The sequence below is a fragment of the Sebastes umbrosus genome, chromosome 2, assembly GCF_015220745.1.
Source record: "Sebastes umbrosus isolate fSebUmb1 chromosome 2, fSebUmb1.pri, whole genome shotgun sequence".
In the NCBI taxonomy this organism is placed as follows: Eukaryota; Metazoa; Chordata; class Actinopteri; order Perciformes; family Sebastidae; genus Sebastes; species Sebastes umbrosus.
The window spans coordinates 4,675,600-4,692,111 of NC_051270.1; the positions used below are offsets into that span (position 1 = coordinate 4,675,600).

At 41.3% G+C, this 16,512-nt stretch overlaps 1 protein-coding gene and 8 non-coding genes across 9 annotated transcripts; all 9 read left to right on the top strand.

Moving 5' to 3' along the window:
• Positions 1 to 63: 63 nt before the first annotated feature.
• On the top strand, positions 64 to 10,240 carry ccne1 (cyclin E1). Its single transcript, XM_037750984.1, has 12 exons — positions 64 to 346; positions 1,180 to 1,234; positions 1,428 to 1,503; positions 3,602 to 3,664; positions 4,306 to 4,472; positions 4,803 to 4,938; positions 6,221 to 6,367; positions 6,575 to 6,670; positions 7,036 to 7,170; positions 8,345 to 8,456; positions 8,624 to 8,781; positions 9,083 to 10,240. Exons 2-12 carry the CDS (start codon positions 1,221 to 1,223, stop codon positions 9,266 to 9,268), a joined length of 1,290 nt encoding a protein of 429 aa, XP_037606912.1. The 5' UTR covers positions 64 to 346; positions 1,180 to 1,220; the 3' UTR covers positions 9,269 to 10,240.
• Positions 10,241 to 12,223: 1,983 nt separating this feature from the next.
• On the top strand, positions 12,224 to 12,364 carry LOC119482724. Its single transcript, XR_005205513.1, has one exon. It is a non-coding gene; the product is annotated as a U4 spliceosomal RNA (small nuclear RNA).
• A 402-nt stretch (positions 12,365 to 12,766) lies between these two features.
• LOC119482799 lies at positions 12,767 to 12,907 on the top strand. The gene has a single exon (XR_005205548.1). It is a non-coding gene; the product is annotated as a U4 spliceosomal RNA (small nuclear RNA).
• Positions 12,908 to 13,304: 397 nt separating this feature from the next.
• Positions 13,305 to 13,445, top strand: LOC119482747. The gene has a single exon (XR_005205523.1). It is a non-coding gene; the product is annotated as a U4 spliceosomal RNA (small nuclear RNA).
• Positions 13,446 to 13,841: 396 nt separating this feature from the next.
• LOC119482714 lies at positions 13,842 to 13,982 on the top strand. Its single transcript, XR_005205506.1, has one exon. It is a non-coding gene; the product is annotated as a U4 spliceosomal RNA (small nuclear RNA).
• A 397-nt stretch (positions 13,983 to 14,379) lies between these two features.
• Positions 14,380 to 14,520, top strand: LOC119482736. Its single transcript, XR_005205518.1, has one exon. It is a non-coding gene; the product is annotated as a U4 spliceosomal RNA (small nuclear RNA).
• Positions 14,521 to 14,917: 397 nt separating this feature from the next.
• On the top strand, positions 14,918 to 15,058 carry LOC119482727. The gene has a single exon (XR_005205517.1). It is a non-coding gene; the product is annotated as a U4 spliceosomal RNA (small nuclear RNA).
• A 396-nt stretch (positions 15,059 to 15,454) lies between these two features.
• On the top strand, positions 15,455 to 15,595 carry LOC119482847. The gene has a single exon (XR_005205561.1). It is a non-coding gene; the product is annotated as a U4 spliceosomal RNA (small nuclear RNA).
• A 397-nt stretch (positions 15,596 to 15,992) lies between these two features.
• Positions 15,993 to 16,133, top strand: LOC119482851. The gene has a single exon (XR_005205563.1). It is a non-coding gene; the product is annotated as a U4 spliceosomal RNA (small nuclear RNA).
• The last annotated feature ends 379 nt before the right edge of the window (positions 16,134 to 16,512 follow it).

A 16,512-nucleotide genomic window follows, 5' to 3' on the forward strand; every position in this document is an offset into this window, starting at 1 on the left:
TTCCTTTGATTTAAGACCACATACACGGACTTTATCGATTAATATAGACAAAGGATAGTCTAAACACGACGTAGAGGTGATAGTGTGGTGATTAGAGGTGTTTTTAGAGTATAAAGAGGGGGTGTAAGTGAGGGAGTTTAGCGCCAAGTTAAATCCACTCCTCTTTCTGACGTTGATGCTTTAAGTCATCTGTTCTTCTCTCTGCAAGGCGCCAGATCAGCTCAGAGGAACTACTAACCAGGCCTGGATACACATCACATCCTGAGGAGAAAGACAGACAACAACAAGATCATATTTATACTTTTTAAACGTGGATAAAGAGTGGACTTCAAGCTGTAATCTTGAGGTGAGTGGATGCAAACATGGAGCTAGTTAAGCGAGCTGCAACTTCATTTGTTAGTTAGCTTCACTTTAATGCTAATTTAGCTAAACTAAACTAAGTTGCATACTGATTTAAACATTTTTATACATGCTTATACTTAATGTGGCTTGTTTTAGAGAGATTAAAGGAGTCTCAGCTGTTGTTTTTGGGGCAGTAATGTGCAACAGCTGTGCAAAGTTAGACAAATAACCAACTTTAACCTTAAAAATACAACAAATGACAATGTTTAGCAGCTACTCTAAGGTCTGATGTTTAGTGGTGGGTTAGTTTCATCATATTTATATAGTTTAAACGTGGATAAGAGTGAACTTCAAGCTGTAATCTTGATGCAAAGCTACTATAGCATCGAGCTAGTTAACTTAAATGCTACCTTACAGGTTGTGATAATGATTTAAACATTTGTGCAGATGCTTTATACTTAATGTGGTTTGTTTTCAGCTGTTGTTATTGTTAAATTAAGAGAATAAAGGCAGCTTGTTTCAGCCATGAATGTGCAAGAAGCAACAGCTGTGCAACATTTAGACAAATAACCAACTTCCTTCTTAAAAATATGACAAATGACAACCATAAGCAGCTACTGTAAGGTCTGATGTTTAGTTGTGGGTTAGTTTTGTTAATGTATGTGCTTTGTGTGGTACTTTTATGTCGACTTTTCTAATGTGCTGATTGCATTTCCCCGCCAGGCTGAGCTGGGCTTTGTCAGAAGGAGGGAGAGTTGAGAAAGAGGAGTGGGGGTTGGGGAGAAGTGTGTGTTTGACTGTGTTTTCCTCTTTAAATTAAACCTTTCTCATTCACAGGTTTACTCTGAAGCTGACACATAACCCCTCTCTTGAGTATAATGCGAGGAAAACGGTGAGTTTCATGTGTTTTATATGTTGTTTTTAATCAAAGTGTGACGACAGAGAGAAAAGTTGATGCCATCCGGCTAGTTAGCTTCATGCTAGATATAGGAGAGCTTAGTTTTAGCTTCATTAACATGTTCATTCAAGCCTTTTTAAATGTTGTATGTTGACTTTGGAGTTTGTTTTGTTGTGTGTTGTTACAGGGAAGACACAGAACCGAAGTCTGCGCCCAAAGAAACTACGCTACGACCGAGAAAGAGGAAGGCAGATGTTGCCATTGTAAGTAGTGTGAAAAGGCTTTCTGCAGACCTAACCCTGGTTTCAGCTGTGGTGGCTATAGGCTGCTGCTAATGTAGGCCTTAATTGAATAATCCAGATATATAAAAACTGCTTTCTTATATATTTATCATTGCTGGCAAGTCTTGTGCTTCCTTCATTGAAGTGTTACTGATCAATGCAGCTGATTTGGCTGCATTTAATAATGCTTTGTATTGGTGTTTCTTTGAGAATCTTCTCTAAAATGTCACAGAATGATGCATGTTTTTGGGATGCAGTGTAAATATAGTAAACACAGCATTATTAGCTTTATAAAATGTTGAACTATGTTGTATGTATTGAGCTGTAATGTAGGCAAAAACATACAGATTTACAGTATCAATCAACACTCACATATATTCTTCATTTGCTGGCAAGTCTTGTGCTTCATTGAAGTATTACTGATCAATGCAACTTGATCTGATTATTGTATAGCTGTATTTAATAATGCTTTCTGTTGGTGCTTACAAAACGACAACCCCACTTCAGTTTCTACCTTCCACAAGCTCTCATCATACTTGCCAACCAAGACCTCAAAAAAAGGGAGGATTTTAAAACCAAAGTGGGGGATCTGGGCGTCCTCCCCCAGAAAAAAATGAGTTTCAGAGACTTTAGATTGGACTTTCAGGGTTGGATAACCCTGGTCAGGACAGATACAACCTGGGAGCAATGCATACCAATTAGGTCAGGTTAGAAATGGGCAGCGGGGGTGGGGGGGTTACAGGTCTGGAGGATTATAGAGAGGGGAGGGGGGGATGATAGTGGCATCATCAATGTGTAACTATGTTGTATGTATGGAGCTGTAATGTATGCAAAAACCAAACAGACAACATACAGATTTACAGTGTCAATCAACACTCATGAACCTTAATTTCCTCCGTCTATTTACAGTACACATTTATCATCTATGAGACTACCTTGTGTTATCTAATATGATAATATAGGCTAGATTTACAAAAGGATTAGACACTTCTGAAGACTGTAATGTATATTTCACTCACTCTGCCATCCCAGCATCGATTTGCTTCATATAGTAGGGTTATCAAAGTTTTTCAGCTGGACATGTGGCAACTGTGAACTTGTCCAAATGTATAAAATTAGTTGATATTTCATTTAGTTTGCTAATTGTTCGATAAAGTAATGTAACGGACTGGATTTGTTACTTTATGCCAGATGGAACAGGCGACAGATGGACCTTTTAGCAGGTTTATTTGGAAAGTTAAATAGGTAACGTTACAAATAGAACATGTAAAATATCCGCTTTAAAACCAGATGAGCGCACAGCTGGCAGTATTGAGAGGTGGTCAGCTTATTATGGTGTGTTTCTGTGTGACATTACGGCGGCTGCCTCTCTCATTCGGCAGCCTTGTTATGTTTGTATAACGTTACACTACGTTGTCTCTCACCGTCCCGTCATCTACCGCTTAATTTCTTCCTCAGTGCGGACGGCCAGCAGCTCCCGCTCCTGAAAGTCTTGCCACACATCCATGTTGTTCTCGTCCGTCGTCCACCTCTCGGTGCGCCCTCATTTGCAACCGAATAGCTTTGTCCCGCCCGGTTTGTTAGCGACCCGGGTGCGGGCCATTCACATTGAAATCGAGCCTGGTCCTACCCACCTTTGGACCTGGGTCGTGAAGCCGAGTCAGTCAACGCGGGTTAACTCTTTCATACACACGATCAAACCTGGTTGAGTCCTCAGTATGAAAGGGATATTGGTTTCATGCATTCTGGAGACTTTTAAAGACTGAAAATAAAATATTTAGTACACTACATCTGCATTTTTATGTTAAATAGGCCTACTTTTAATTTTACTTATAATTCTCTGGAAAGAAAACTGAATACTACTTATTATACACGCTGTACAGCGCCAGAAACGGGTTGAGATAACGAAAAGGAAAAAAAGTTTTAAACGTTTGTCATAAATTGGGAGAAGTGTGGAGGAAACCGGGAGAGGGCAATTAAAAATGGGAGTCTCCCAGGGAAATTGGGAGGGTAGGCAAGTATGGTTCTCACATGCTGTGGACATACAAAATAAAAATAAATGTCCTTCTTTGATCCACAGTATTTACAAGATGTGGATGACGAGGTCGCGGAGATGACAAAGAAGAAGCAGCGTGATTGTGAGGTAGGCTTGGTTCTCTTTCCACACTTGGTGCCTCGCCCCAGTCTCAACTCACGCCTCAGATCAGTTAATGTATCCGTAGCCCAGTTGCTGACTTTCACCACTTGGTCTGTATTAGGGCTGCACAATATACTGTTTTGGGTTTTTCTTGCAACCAATGCTAACTCAAACAAATCCTCATCATCCTTTTGTTTCTGGTGCCTGTTATGTGCAGTTCAATGTTCATTTTGTTAAATAAAAGAATGATGGAAATTGTTTTTAATTCAACAAGCAATTTCTTGTATTTTAGCAGTATACTGAAGCAGCAGAATGACAGGCACTTGAATATCTGTTTATTTATCGCAAGTAATATCGTCATCGAAATATTCAACATCATTATCGCATATGATCCTCATATCGTGCAGCCCTAATCTGTATTGGATCAAAAGAAACGCTGCTGGTATATAAGCTTGGTTGCTCATTCCTCGAGCACATATTGGCTGATCTATTGTTAATCCTGCCTTAACTAGCACTTCACACTTGATCTCTGGTTAGGAGGCGTGTCTATAGTCCCTTCTCTGTACCACAACAACAGGTATCTGTACTGTGACTCTAGCCCCACATTTTCCTCATGTCATCTCTCGCTCTCCCTCTTTACCATGAAGCTGGGCTGGAGTCCTAATGCTGGTTATACCAGTCCACAGAGGTGTATCCCCACACCTGATCAGGAAGAGGACCAACCAGTTTCCCTGATAAACGCTGGTTTCCCTCACTACAACTTTAACAACGTGTTTGTAACACCGGTGCGCTGTGCCCCGCTTCCTGCTCTGTGGTGAGTACTGTTGTTGTTTGGTTGATTTTTTTTTTTTCAGGTTAGGCTCCACATCATGTAACCTCCTGTTCTATCCAAGCACATACAGATGTTGTTGCCTTTTTAATCACTACCCCCCTAACTAGGGCTTAAATACAGCCCTGTAGGATCTGCATTGAAAAGTGTTCACTACATATTTTCTGTTTCTCGTTTGTAATGTATCTGTCCAAGGAAAATCATACTTCAAATGCAAGTGATACAGCTTTGAACATGTTGCAAAACAAGGGGGGGAGAGTCGAGAGATGAATCCTTGATTTTTGACACGGTGTCCATCTCTTGTTTTACCATCAGCTGGGCCAGTAAGGATGTGGTGTGGAACAACATGTTGGAGAAGGATAAGACCTACACAAGGGACGTCCACGTGATGGAGAAACATCCTCATCTGCAGCCCAAGATGAGGGCCGTTCTCCTGGACTGGCTCATGGAGGTCTGTATCATGTCTTAGTGACCGGTTTAACATCTCGCTCCTTGTCAACACCATTGTAAACAAAGCATATAATGACTTTCATTTTGGTCATTTCAGCTTTTATTTGTGAGGGGAAAAAGCAAAGGCTGTATTTATAACTATTTAGTTCTATGACCGTAGAACTAACTCTTACAGTAATGTACTGATGCTAGTGGAAAACTACGGCATAGGACAGTAGGCTCTCTTACTGCTTTGACGTGGACTCATAATCTGGTTACTGAGAAAATGTGTATTGTGGGTAATTATAAGTAAACATCCTGTGGAACAACAGTCAAGTAATACTCCAAAGTGTCTTGTGTGGCTGTGAAAAAAATGTCTGTAATGACTTATGAAGTCTCTGAAAGAGATCAACTAATCTGATTGGCCTGATCACTTCAGTAAAGACTCTTATCAGCTTTAGCCCTTTGACTTTGGTTCCTCTTCATATCAAAGGGTGAATAATGGTGATAAGGGCTGCCATAGAAATAATGTGGGGCCTCATCAGACTGATGTGAGATCTGAGGCCGGTTTCAAAAGAGTAAAGTGTAAATTTAAACACTGAGATAGTTCTTTTTGCTTTTTTTACACTGAATCTATCAAAGCTGGTATGATACGGCCCTGTTGTGATTTCAGATAGCACACCGGCTTGATGTGTAACACAATTGCGTCGGTGTTTAGTGTGTGTGTGTGTGTGCGCGCGCAGTCCTGCCTTGCCTGGTGTCCCTTTTACACAGACGTTGATTCGACTATGTTACTACCTCCGCTGCCAGCTTAGTGGTGGAGCAACAATGCCCCCCATTTCGGCGCAATAACGACGCAACAGCCCCGCCTTGAACGGGCGTGGTAAGAAAGGGCTTTAGGCCCTGTTCAGACTTGTAATTAAGATGCGTCCTCAGTGATCAGAACACAAGTAGACAGCTTTAAGTACATCTGTTCACACCTGGCATTAGAATGCTTTCTCCACATGTATCTTGAGTGGCCACTTGTGATCCGATCTCACTTCCCCCGCTCTCTATGCAAATAAACACGTAGTAAACACACGGCTAATACAGAAGACGCTGTGAAGTAATACTACAGGAATGTCGGTAGTAATAGCCTAAATTCGGGTACATTTTATTAACATTTTTTATAACTTCAAAATACAAGGTTATTGGACGGCATTTGCCAGCGGAACAAACCACCGACACATCTCATAATGAATATGGTTTGAAGTCACGGGAGGCCAAATCAGTGCACTGATGTTCTGTTTGTGTGCATGTTTTAGGTCAGCGAGGTGTACAAACTGCACAGGGAATCCTACCATCTCGCTCAGGACTACTTTGATCGCTTCATGGCCACACAGAGAAATGTCTTCAAGTCAACGCTGCAGCTCATAGGCATCACCTGTCTCTTCATTGCTGCCAAAGTAGAGGTAAGAAGGGTCGGGAGGACTGTGCAGGATGTGAAGTGGGATCATCACAATTGGCCTGGTTGTTAGGCAGCCTGTTTGTAGTGGGCTTGCTTTAGGTAGATCATCTGAGTTGCATTGCCCCTTTCTCCTGCAACATTTTACAACATGTTGGTTGGTATGATTGGTTGTAATAATGCTTGTCTCCTGTGTTTTGTTGCGTCCCCTCAGGAGATGTATCCTCCCAAGGTCCACCAGTTTGCCTATGTTACAGACGAAGCCTGCACGGAAGATGAGATTCTCAGTATGGAAATCATTATTATGAAGGTAAAGACCTCTCACACGTTACTCATTGATCCATGAAACATGGTCTGCATTTGTCCAAATATCACATGCCCAATCTCACCCCACTGATGAGATTTTGGTAGATCTTAAGTATATAAGTAGTAAGCTTCTTGTAATCATTGGCTCTTGGTTGCCTAAATCACCAATGGTAGACGTTGCGTATCCTCTTCCTTTTCTTGTATTATTTTAGAAATGCATGTCTGTCCAAACGGTGGTTGGTTTGTTGTCACAACCCTGGAACCCTGGACAATCATGAGTTTATTTAGATATATGTTTCAAGTAGTCGTGTTGCTGTTGTTGATGGTTTTACTTCAGGGTGTCTGCTCCCTCTTTCCTTTCTAAAACAGGAGCTGAATTGGAGTCTCAGTCCACAGACTCCCATCTCCTGGCTCAATGTTTACATGCAGGTGGCCTACCTGAAAGAGACGGACGAGCTGCTCATCCCCAAATACCCCCAGAATACCTTCACACAAATCGCAGAGGTACGTTGTATATGCGTGTGTGTGTGTTTTTGCCTTCCTAATAAAATGATATATCAGTTAGGTACTTCAATCATACAGAACAATGACAGAAATGGGAGACTTTAAGTAGGTCTGCACACTTCGGTTTAATTTGACAAACATTTCAACCATATTAGTTGTCAGGAGTGACTTAAGTGTGTGTTTCTCTCACATTAACTATATACACTACATGTACTGTATGTCTTCAATGGTGTGTAAAAATCCAGCTCTAGTTTCTAAAAAATGCAAAGTTAAGGCATCACCGACCTGCCGGGATGGTAAATGCATGCTGTACATGATATTTTTGTCTGTTACGATGGTCACTGTGTCAGATTAGGCCGTTTATAGAGTCATAAAGTGACTCGGCTGAGAGACATGACAGACTACACGTTGGTCCTCGACCAATCATAGCTTGCCGTTCTTTCAGGACACACGTGATGTCATTGGAAAGAAGGCGCTAGGAACCGACTTCCAGAAACAAGAATGTAAACAAACATTAGCGGTGTGAGTGATGCTGGCTGTCTTGTGTTCGGAAAAGCCTAAAAAAAAGTGAGACTGCGACTCTGTTTCGCAGTTCCACCTAACAGCACCATCATCATCATTCCTCTTTCGCCTCGCCATGTTTACAGTTGAAGAGCGCTCTGTGCTCAGTCACGGACGTGAGGGAACACGTTGCAGAAGAAAAACAAACAATGCTAGTCTTTTTGCTTGGACGTCATGAGGCGTTCTAGGTGACACACTGCACGAGATAAACCGATCGATTTTCGTGGCCGGCGCCCATTGTCGTTCCCGATCCAAGTCGACACCCTACTTTTGCCGTGTCGGGCTATAATCTGGCTGATATCGTGTAGTCTGAACCCGCCATTAGTCCAATCCAGTGATCACCAGTACATACTATACCTCGACTAAGACATTGTCGTTCTACTTGTTGCTGCCCTACAGAGACATCAGCTCCACAGCGCAGCTTTGAAAAGCAAAAACACTATACTTTATTCAGAAATGTTAATCTTTCAAAGAAAGAAAGTAAAGGAATACACACAGTATTTATGTAAATACCACAGATGATTCTGTCCTGGCTTATTAGGAGTATTTGCAGTGCTCATTTTGAGGTATGCTCTGATTAATTACAGTTGTTTTCTCTTTTTTTTTCTTCTAGTTGTTGGACCTGTGTATGCTAGATGTGCGTTGCCTTGAGTTTTCCAATGGCATCCTTGCTGCTTCAGCCCTGTTTCACTTCTCCTCTCTGGAGCTGGTGGAAAATGTCTCCGGTAAAGAAACCAAACTCTTCTTATTTAGAGATTTACTCTTCTTGAGCAAACGTTTTATTTAAAACACACCAGTATTTTTAATGTTTTTTTTTTTTTTTTATCCTGCTGGTGTTACCCTGGTTGTGTTGCCATGACGTTTCACTTCCTTCATCCTTCTGTTCTTGTAGCTCTGAAGAGGGTGGAGGTCGAGCAGTGCGTGAGATGGATGGTGCCGTTCGCCATGGCGCTGCGGGAGGTTGGTGGGTCGTCTATGAAAACGTTCACAGGAATCGCCGCAGATGACATGCACAACATCCAGACCCATGCCTCCTACATTACATGGATGGTAAGTGGAAGTTTTGCAATGTTTGTTTCTCAGTTTTAATGATTAAAAAGCAGCGATAAAATTAGAAAATCCTGGAAAAAAAACACTGCCCATGAAAATAACTATTTGCAAGTTTTGCAGTTTTTTTATTTTAAATTTGTGAGCTTAAAGGCAGGGTCGGTAATGCTGAGAAACTAGCAAGAGTAAAAATGATCCTGATTGTCTTCCAATTGTGATGTTACAAAGTCATGCACTAAGCATGACTCAAACTCAGATGTCTACTGACCACATAGTTAATCTGTTTATTTTCTGCTGTGTACAGGACAAGGCCTTCTCTTACCAGGATGTGGAGTTAGAGCGTCACGGCAACTGTCCGGTACCTTCAGGCGTCCTGACTCCACCCCAGAGCAGCGAGAAAACCGAAGAGCTGGACCGAGTGGATGCCGCTATGTTGAAAATCAGGCCCAGGATTTGTACTCCATCCCCAGAACTGCACCTTCCAAAGTAGTGAATTAAACACTGAAACTGACGACACAAGATGACAGCAACTTGACTCTGAACAGCGGCGCCTCTGCAGTACCAGTACACGCATGTACGATGGATGTTCAGTGAAAAACATTGATGGAAATTGTATTTTTTTTCCTTTCAAAGTCGTGCTAATTACTTGGATCCAGATGCTTTTTAAATGTCTCTGTAGTGGGTGCACACAACGACTTTGACTAAATTGGGGAAACACTGACACACAGTGAGCAAATGGTTTTGGATGGGCCCTATCCCCACAGGAATCCTAGCTATTTAACCCTCCAGTTTAGATGAAAACACAAAGCAAAGGGCTGTTAGGGATGGGACGGCTCCAGAAGATTTTTGTTTTTGAATAGAATTGCACCCAAATGCTTGCATTAATTACCAACCACACCTACATTTTGTGGTTGCCATTTTTATTTTTCTATGCAGAGGCCAAATTGAATGGACATTTTACAGAGTCTCTACTTGATTTAGAGTGAGTGTGTGTGTGTGTGTGTGTGTGTGTGTGTGAGAGAGTTTGGGGAAGGAGGATGAGTGCTGTTTTTAATCTATCAGTGGCCTCATTTGCCCAAAAAACTATTCCTAGGGCCATATTTGGCTCTCTGTGCTGCTATAAAAGTGGGCTTTGCATGATGGAGGGGGGAAGACGGTGTGCATGTGTATGTATGAATGTCTGTGTGAAATAGTGTGTGTGCTCTTGTTTTTGGTTCTACTCTTTTGCTTAGGGACCAGTAGCTTGGCTACCTAAATGGACAAGTGAACCAGCCAGGCTTCAGAAGCTAAAGTATTGATTGTATTTAACTTTTATTTTTATCTCAACCTGCGGTTTGTTTTCCCCACCACCAAAATGTAAGATTTCTATTTGACTTTTTAAAAATAAAATGCTGCTACATATTTTCCATGAATGACTGTATCTGAGGACTTTTAATTAAACGGTCTTTTGTTGTGTTGTGGATTTTCAGTGACAAGCCTCTTTTTTTTAAATTGCAGTACACAAAACCATTGTGACAAATGATTCCATGATATCTTATTAGTGTTAATATGTAATGTAAGAGTGTAACTCCGTCCATGCACTGGCTTCTCCTTTACTTTACTACATAAGAAATCACAGATGCACTGTGGCTTTATTCCACTAGATGTCAGTGTGATGTTGTCAGTTTGAATGCCTTCTATTCTAACCAAGAAAGAGAAACATGCAAATACCATCACTAGATTCAAGATTCAAGCCCTTTATTGTCATTGTGTATTACAATGAAATTAGATTGTGACAATCCCATAGGTGCTAATGAAAAGATAATACAATAAAGAGATAATACAATATAAATGTAAAAGATAATACGATATATAAATACAATATGTATATTGGTGAGATGCCAGTTTTGCCAGATTATTGCACAAAGTGACCAACATCTGTTATTGCACATGTCCGTAGCATCATATTTACATACATAACCATAATACATGATGAGATCATATGAGATATCAGAAACAAAAGTAAAGATATTAGGACCAATCAGGTCAGGGTCCGGGTATCATTGGATAATCCGAAATTCATTTGTAATTTAAAAATGAAGAAGAAACCCCCAGAAATGCCATGTTTTTTTCCTTTTTTTGGTTTAAAACCAAAAAAGCCATTTTTCCCTTTTTGTTGTCAGAATAAAACATAAGACCAAATACCAAAAACAGTCCAATTTTGAAGGAATGAAGGTAAATATGAAAAGTAAATATATCAAAATAAAGGCCAAGAGTATGAAATGGCCATTCTATAAAAGTGCCCTCTCGGCACCCACCTGTCTGATGACGATAAGCAAATAACTGCATTTGTATTCAGATATCGTTGGAGCAATATTTAGCCTCCTTCCCAAAAAGCTACATGGTTGGTACCAATGGATTCTTTAGGTTTTTCTAGTGTCATATAATACCAGTATCTTCACTTTAGCTTTAAAACTGAGCCCGCCTCAACCTCTGAAAGACAGAATAGCGGTTGTCGGTTTTTGAAGAGGTTAATCAAACTACTTGGCAGAACCTCCGCGGCCCACCAGGTGTCGCTCTGAGGCTCACCAGTGGGCCCAGGCCCCGTAGTTGAGAATTATAGTACCTTTATAGGAGTAGCACTTAAAGGGACTGTTTGTAACTTTTTAAGTGGATAAATGTACCGGGTCGGGACACATGCGCGCTCGCATATGTGCGTTCGCGTGTGGCTGCTGCCTCTGCTCCTCTGCCTGCTTACCTTCACTCAGACAGAGAGCGCGTTCTCGCTCAGCTCGCTCTACCTCTAGACGTGAACGCGCGCTCACTACACACTACAGAAGAGTTAGTTTAGCTCTGAGAATATCTAGTGAATGTACAGTGGACGTTTGTGCAGAAATAAATGCTGCAGCTCCTCCAGACCAACAGAGGTTTTCCGTGTCTTGTGAAGTGACGGAGCTCTGCAGGGAGAAACGTTGTCGTCTAGTTACCGACCGGGTGCCGGTGTCTCCTTGTTCTCTCCGGCTGCGGGAGACGACAAGTTACATGCTGCAAAGCCTGCGCTGAGGCAGGAAAAGCCAACACTAGGATCAGATCTAAATCATGTTCATGGAGAGAACTTGAAAAACTTTTATTGAAAGATACAGCTGAGATTCAAGCTTTCTCTGGCTCTGTTGAAGTAGTCTGGATACAGTGAACTAATATTTAACAGCCTGGATGCGTTGATTAAATATGCCTATCCATTGTCATCTTGGTTAACCACAGTCGTCTCACAAAGTAGGATATCCAGTGGGTCTAGCATTTCCCCATTCAGCCATGATGACCATTACATGGAGGGTGTGGTTTGGCGTGAACAAGCCAATCACGTGCACCATCAACATGGCTGTACACCCCGTACGGTTGGCAAGATGCATCACGTGTGTTGTGAGTGTTGAACCAGGTCCGGTTTAATGTTGTCGATCCAATCAGCATTCTTGTGCAGAGGCAATTTCATAGTCTATGAAGTTTATCTGAGACGTGATTATTGCTAGTTGAAAACTTAACCCAATACCCTGCCGAGATGACTTGAAATATAGTCAGCTTTGGCAATTTTTGTTAGTCTCCAAGGAGACTTTACATTTTTGTATAAAACATAAATCCTGAAATATTGATTGTGTGAGTTCTTCTATTGCAAAACTTTTATTGAAAGATACAGCTGAGATTCAAGCTTTCTCTGGCTCTTTTGAAGTAGTCTGGCTACAGTGAACCAATATTTAACAGCCTGGATGCGTTGATTAAATATGCCTATCCATTGTCATCTTGGTTAACCACAGTCGTCTCCCAAAGTAGGATATCCTACTAGCATTTCCCCATTCAGCCATGATGGCCATTACATGGAGGGTGTGGTTTGGCGTGAACAAGCCAATCACGTGCACCATCAACATGGCTGTACACCCCGTACGGTTGGCAAGATGCACCATGTGTGTTGTGAGTGTTGAACCAGGTCCGGTTTAATGTTGTCGATGCAATCAACATCCTTCCGCAGGGGCAATTTCATAGTCTATGAAGTTTATCTGAGACGTGATTATTGCTAGTTGAAAACTTAACCCAATACCCCGCCGAGATGACTTGAAATATAGTCAGCTTTGGCAATTTTTGTTAGTCTCCAAGGAGACTTTACATTTTTGTATAAAACATAAATCCTAAAATGTTGGTTGAGCGAGTCATTTAACTATTTTATTGAACAATAGAGCCAAGATTCAAGCTTTCTCTGGCTCTGTTGAAGTAGTCTGGATACAGTGAACCAATATTTAACAGCCTGAATGCGTTGATTAAATATGCCTATCCATTCTCATCTTGGTTAACCACAGTAGTCTCACAAAGTATGTTGTCCATTGGGTCTCGTATTTCCCCATTCAGCCATGATGGCCATTACATGGAGGGTGTGGTTTGGAGTCAGCAAGCCAATCACGTGCACCATCAATATGGCTGTACACTCCGTACGGCAAGATGCACCATGTGTGTTGTGAGTGTTGAACCAGGTCCGGTTTAATGTTGTCGATGCAATTGGCATCCTTCCGCAGGGGCAATTTCATAGTCTATGAAGTTTATCTGAGACGTGATTATTGCTAGTTGAAAACTTAACCCAATACCCCGCCGAGATGACTTGAAATATAGTCAGCTTTGGCAATTTTTGTTAGTCTCTAAGGAGACTTTACAATTTAGTATAAAACATAAATCCTGAAATATTAGTTGTTTGAGTAATTTAACACTTTTATTGAACAATAGAGCCAAGATTCAAGCTTTCTCTGGTTGTGTGGAAGTAGTCTGGCTACAGTTAACCAATATTTAACAGCCTGGATGCGTTGATTAAATATGCCTATCCATTCTCATCTTGGTTAACCACAGTTGTCTCACAAAGTAGGATATCCTACTAGCATTTCCCCATTCAGCCATGATGGCCATTACATGGAGGGTGTGGTTTGGCGTGAACAAGCCAATCACGTGCACCATCAACATGGCTGTACACCCCGTACGGTTGGCAAGATGCACCACGTGTGTTGTGAGTGTTTAACCAGGTCCGGTTTAATGTTGTCGATGCAATCAACATCCTTCCGCAGGGGCAATTTCATAGTCTATGAAGTTTATCTGAGACGTGATTATTGCTAGTTGAAAACTTAACACAATACCCCGCCGAGATGACTTGAAATATAGTCAGCTTTGGCAATTTTTGTTAGTCTCCAAGGAGACTTTACATTTTTGTATAAAACATAAATCCTGAAATATTAGTTGTTTGAGTAATTTAACAGTTTTATTGAACAATAAAGCCAAGATTCAAGCTTTCTCTGGTTGTTTTGAATTAGTCTGGCTACAGTTAACCAATATTTAACAGCCTGGATGCGTTGATTAAATATGCCTATCCATTCTCATCTTGGTTAACCACAGTTGTCTCACAAAGTATGTTGTCCATTGGGTCTGGTATTTCCCCATTCAGCCATGATGGCCATTACATGGAGGGCGTGGTTTGGAGTCAGCAAGCCAATCACGTGCACCATCAATATGGCTGTACACTCCGGACGGCAAGATGCACCATGTGTGTTGTGAGTGTTGAACCAGGTCCGGTTTAATGTTGTCGATGCAATCAACATCCTTCCGCAGGGGCAATTTCATAGTCTATGAAGTTTATCTAAGACGTGATTATTGCTAGTTGAAAACTTAACCCAATACCCCGCCGAGATGACTTGAAATATAGTCAGCTTTGGCAATTTTTGTTAGTCTCCAAGGAGACTTTACATTTTTGTATAAAACATAAATCCTAAAATGTTGGTTGAGCGAGTCATTTAACTATTTTATTGAACAATAGAGCCAAGATTCAAGCTTTCTCTGGCTCTGTTGAAGTAGTCTGGATACAGTGAACCAATATTTAACAGCCTGAATGCGTTGATTAAATATGCCTATCCATTCTCATCTTGGTTAACCACAGTAGTCTCACAAAGTATGTTGTCCATTGGGTCTCGTATTTCCCCATTCAGCCATGATGGCCATTACATGGAGGGTGTGGTTTGGAGTCAGCAAGCCAATCACGTGCACCATCAATATGGCTGTACACTCCGTACGGCAAGATGCACCATGTGTGTTGTGAGTGTTGAACCAGGTCCGGTTTAATGTTGTCGATGCAATTGGCATCCTTCCGCAGGGGCAATTTCATAATCTATGAAGTTTATCTGAGACGTGATTATTGCTAGTTGAAAACTTAACCCAATACCCCGCCGAGATGACTTGAAATATAGTCAGCTTTGGCAATTTTTGTTAGTCTCTAAGGAGACTTTACAATTTAGTATAAAACATAAATCCTGAAATATTAGTTGTTTGAGTAATTTAACACTTTTATTGAACAATAGAGCCAAGATTCAAGCTTTCTCTGGTTGTGTGGAAGTAGTCTGGCTACAGTTAACCAATATTTAACAGCCTGGATGCGTTGATTAAATATGCCTATCCATTCTCATCTTGGTTAACCACAGTTGTCTCACAAAGTAGGATATCCTACTAGCATTTCCCCATTCAGCCATGATGGCCATTACATGGAGGGTGTGGTTTGGCGTGAACAAGCCAATCACGTGCACCATCAACATGGCTGTACACCCCGTACGGTTGGCAAGATGCACCACGTGTGTTGTGAGTGTTTAACCAGGTCCGGTTTAATGTTGTCGATGCAATCAACATCCTTCCGCAGGGGCAATTTCATAGTCTATGAAGTTTATCTGAGACGTGATTATTGCTAGTTGAAAACTTAACCCAATACCCCGCCGAGATGACTTGAAATATAGTCAGCTTTGGCAATTTTTGTTAGTCTCCAAGGAGACTTTACATTTTTGTATAAAACATAAATCCTGAAATATTAGTTGTTTGAGTAATTTAACAGTTTTATTGAACAATAAAGCCAAGATTCAAGCTTTCTCTGGTTGTTTTGAATTAGTCTGGCTACAGTTAACCAATATTTAACAGCCTGGATGCGTTGATTAAATATGCCTATCCATTCTCATCTTGGTTAACCACAGTTGTCTCACAAAGTATGTTGTCCATTGGGTCTGGTATTTCCCCATTCAGCCATGATGGCCATTACATGGAGGGCGTGGTTTGGAGTCAGCAAGCCAATCACGTGCACCATCAATATGGCTGTACACTCCGGACGGCAAGATGCACCATGTGTGTTGTGAGTGTTGAACCAGGTCCGGTTTAATGTTGTCGATGCAATCAACATCCTTCCGCAGGGGCAATTTCATAGTCTATGAAGTTTATCTGAGACGTGATTATTGCTAGTTGAAAACTTAACCCAATACCCCGCCGAGATGACTTGAAATATAGTCAGCTTTGGCAATTTTTGTTAGTCTCCAAGGAGACTTTACATTTTTGTATAAAACATATATCCAAAAATATTGGTTGCGTGAGTTCTTCTATTGCAACACTTTTATTGAAAGATACAGCTGAGATTCAAGCTTTCTCTGGCTCTTTTGAAGTAGTCTGGCTACAGTGAACCAATATTTAACAGCCTGGATGCGTTGATTAAATATGTCTATCCATTGTCATCTTGGTTAACCACAGTCGTCTCACAAAGTAGGATATCCAGTGGGTCTAGTATTTCCCCATTCAGCCATGATGGCCATTACATGGAGGGCGTGGTTTGGAGTCCGCAAGCCAATCACGTGCACCATCAATATGGCTGTACAATCCGTACGGCAAGATGCACCATGTGTGTTGTGAGTGTTGAACCAGGTCCGG